We start from the raw sequence: 3,685 nt of genomic DNA, 5'->3' as shown, positions 1-3,685 counted from the left end.
ACGATGCCCTGGTCCGCCACATGGCTTGGCACTGCAACGTCACGTAAGCATCAGTGTATTTTAGCGTAGCGGGTAGTGTACGCAATGCTAATGGCGGGTACCTAGACCCGACTGCGCATGCGCGAGCAGACACGGCGGGCCGCACGTGCATGCGGAGGCGTGTCCCGGGATCCGCCGCCGCTAGCGCAGCGTACGCTAACCGCTATAAAACACTCCACTGGCATCTACGCACGCCACAACTGTACAGAACAACACCACCAGTAGAGAACAGATCAATTTGAATTCGAAATGTAGGACAACATTTTGTGGTGACGCAATTTAGCCAGCAAACTGCCACCTTTGAACAAACAGGAACCATGTTCGATACGAAAGTTTTCTGTGCCCAGGAACACTTGGAATTACTGAGGTCCCACAGAGGACCTACTTCACTGTGTAATACTTCGCAATACTGTCTTAAGTAGAATGTTTCACTGCTCGCCCGAGAAGAGGGAATGTGACACCATTGTGTGAAGCACCGAAAACGAGTTGAAAGCAGCTCCGGTATTTGTTTTTGTTACCGCTCGCGTGACCCAGGAAGTAACCGATACTGCCGGCATAGCATCAAGATCAATTGGAACGCGAACACAACAGATGGCAGAACCAAATCACTTCCGAGGACCTGGGTAGACGCTTGGTTGTCAAGACAGGCAGCACAACAGCAATTGATTGATTGATTGTAGGGTTTAACGCGCCGACGCAACGCAGGCGATGAGGCGCGCCGTAGTGGAGTGCTCCGGATTAATTTTGACCACCTGGGGATCTTTAACGTGCCCCGAAATCTCGAACACACGCGCGTTTTTGCTTTTCGCCTCCATCAGAAAAGCGGCCGCCGCGGCCGGGAATCGAACCCGCGACCTCGTACTCAGCAAACAACAGCAAGCGCGAGGAAATTTTACAGTCATATTAAGTAGCAGTCTTCGAACTACCGGTGTTTGCAATCAGTTCACAATGCACCATTCACAATACGGCCGGCTTTAGCGCCAAACACGGGCGGTGAACGACGCGTTTTCTCTCTCCGGATGGGTCTGGCAGAGCTCAGTAAAATACATGAAAACTACAAGACCGGTTCGGGAGAGGAAAAAAAAAAAAAAACGTGCGGAAACGAGACGCTTCCCGCACATGCGTTAAGCCCTTTTGGCGACATGATCAACGAACTACAGATGTCAATGATGACACACAGAGCCAGGGTAATGTTGCACATCTCTGATATATATATATATATATATAGGATAAAAGAAAGCCTCAATCAACAGTGTAAGGCATTACAACTTTCCGCCCCGCCCGCAGTGAGTGAGATGCGGACGAACAGTACACCTTATAGAGGCGGCAGTGTAAAAAATGCGTCTGCAAACGCAGACAGCGATAAAAAAAAAACTAGACAAAAAGGTTTCCAAAAAGACCACACCATTCATGGATTTTTTTGCGATGAAATGAGCAAGGGAGCCACAGAACACAGCCAAGTGCGCCGATTGATCGCTGACGACGTCATTACATTTGTTTATCTGCTACGTTCAAAACAACCGCGGATCATCCTAGCGCCAAAGAGCGCGCGCCCGCTAGAGAGAGAGAGGGTGCAGCTTAGGCGATGTTAACGAGAGGGGGCGCACCGGAAAGTAAACGCAAACGCAGGTTGGGATGCGCGCCAAACTACGTCTGGTAAGTAAACGCAAACGCACTTGGCGATGCGTGCCAAATTACATCTGGTTGTGGCGTTCGGGCACACGTCCAATCGCAAACTAACAATGGGTAGAAGAACCACCACCACCGACCAACCTGTTACACAAAGAACTCCGCGACGCATTTGATTGATGGCAAAACGGCCCCTTCGGGCCCCAAACGCCTACAGCTTTCAATAGGAGCACTTTCGGCTGCACTCTAGATCACCGCAGCAAGGAAGCACATACTAAAAAGAAGGCACGAGAGTGTCCACGACGCCACCGTCTTGACCAAAGCTGACTCGAAGGCACACCAAACAACACGAGCCGACACTTTGCCCCAAGAGCAGAGAGAGTCCGCCAGAGAGGTTAGCGTCGTCGACCATTTTTGAGCGGTATGATTAGCGTCCCGGGAAGGCACTTGAGTAGGTAGGACTGTAGAGGCACTTTGCGAAGTCAGTCTCGTCTCCGAAGGCTAAGCGAAGGGGACGCAAGGGGGGCGAAAACAACACGCGCATTCGGAGAAAGGCGATTTGACATTATTAATGTTTACTAGTTTAGATATACGAGGTGCTATTCCTGATAACGCAGTCGAGTTCGGTCTGCGTAAGGCGCTTCAAACTTTTACTTTTAAAAATGTGGTGCATTCACTGCCGTGAAATAAAACTGATTTTTTTTGTTTCATGTTATTGCCAAAGCTTGTATCAGTCAAGCAGCTTAAAAAACAAATTAATAATGCAGCGGCGTTGCCAATGTGCACGTGTCGTCACTTTCGCCGCCCGGGCGCCCCCGATCCCTCAATGGCGAAGGCGCCGACGGCAGGTCGGAACACGTCCGTTTCCTTGTTTCCTACACGTAGACTCCGGCGGCCGCACGGGGCACTCGATGAAGCACAGATTGAGCAGCGCGGATTGAGCGGCGGCGCGCATCCTCCGTCGGCGACCAGTGGGTGAAGGTCGCGCACAGCAGCGGCTACTTGGAGAAACGAAGGAGGAAGCGGCTACTACTCGGAGCGCAGCAGCGACACGGGAAATGAGCGCCTCCGGCCGTTCGGAGGAGGCGCCGGACGGCCGCTGTGCGCCGCGAAGTCGTCGCTGATGCGGCGCAGCTGCACCCCGGCCAGCGCCCAGCGGAGCCGGTGGGCCGGGGGCTGGTGCTGTTCCTCGATCCTGGGCACCAAGTCGGGCGGCATCGTGGTCGCCGCCGGAGCCACTGCGCCAGGAGACGCCGCAAGGAGGGGAGGAGGCAAGAGCAGGTCAGGGGTCGCCCGGGGACCGGGGTGAGCGGCCTCCAAGCTCCGCGCGGCCCGCCGCCACCACTCACCCAGCGACGACGTCTGCGTCGCAACGTCCACCGCGTCGTGGGGCCAGCGGGGCTGCTGCCTGCGCCGCGGTATCGGGATGGCGGCTGAGCGCGCCTCGTTGGGCGGCGGCGGCGGCTGGCAGTCGCTGGCCTCGTCTTCGCCAGTCGGCGGCCACTCGAACGACGATTGCGCGGAGCTGAAGGCTGGCGAAGGCTCGTATCCGGAGTCGGCGTCCGACGGAAGCGATTCCCGATGGATCAGTGGCCAGGACGACGATGAGGAGCCGAACTCTTCCGCCGTCTCGTCCCCCATCTTGCGCGCGGGGGGGGCAGCGGCCCGTACGCGAGGGCCCCTGGCGCGCGCTTCCTAAATCTGCTTCCTAGCCTGCTTCCTACCCGCTGCAAACAAGCGCCGCGCGCGGGCGTTCCCCCACGCGGACGACACGTGACGCAAACATCACGTGACGCGGCCGAGTCTGCGCGGCGTCGCGCAGAGGGCTGTGGCAGGGCCACGTGATCTCCCCGTCCTCCGCCCCTGCTGCCCGTCGGTCGCGCGCGCGGCTCCTTGTCGCTTTCAGCAGCCCCCGCAGCAGCGCCGTCTCCCCCTCTTCCTCCCTACCCTTGCCCCCGAGCCCCGCGTAACTGGTTTCCGCTGGGCATCGCTTCTGCTGCGCCCAAGGGGATGCAAG

At 56.7% G+C, this 3,685-nt stretch overlaps 1 protein-coding gene across 1 annotated transcript; it reads right to left on the bottom strand.

Moving 5' to 3' along the window:
• On the bottom strand, positions 1 to 3,438 carry LOC144149931 (uncharacterized). The gene is made up of 2 exons (XM_077681676.1): positions 3,018 to 3,438; positions 1 to 2,906 (listed from the first exon to the last, which is right to left on the bottom strand). Exons 1-2 carry the CDS (start codon positions 3,307 to 3,309, stop codon positions 2,698 to 2,700), a joined length of 501 nt encoding a protein of 166 aa, XP_077537802.1. The 5' UTR covers positions 3,310 to 3,438; the 3' UTR covers positions 1 to 2,697.
• Between the last annotated feature and the right edge of the window lie 247 nt (positions 3,439 to 3,685).

This window comes from Haemaphysalis longicornis, unplaced genomic scaffold (genome assembly GCF_048455015.1).
Source record: "Haemaphysalis longicornis isolate Haplotype H1 unplaced genomic scaffold, Haemaphysalis longicornis Haplotype H1 scaffold_8, whole genome shotgun sequence".
NCBI lineage: Eukaryota > Metazoa > Arthropoda > Arachnida > Ixodida > Ixodidae > Haemaphysalis > Haemaphysalis longicornis.
The sequence above is the reverse complement of the archived record's forward strand: the minus strand, read 5'-3'. Positions and strand labels throughout refer to the sequence as shown.

Excerpts from the sequence above, each read along its gene's own strand:
- LOC144149931 (XM_077681676.1), bottom strand. The coding sequence starts at position 3,309 with ATGGGGGACGAGACGGCGGAAGAGTTCGGCTCCTCATCGTCGTCCTGG. Across the intron at positions 2,907-3,017 it reads GACGCAGACGTCGTCGCTGG|TGGCTCCGGCGGCGACCACG; the intron begins GTGAGTGGTGGC and ends CTCCTGGCGCAG.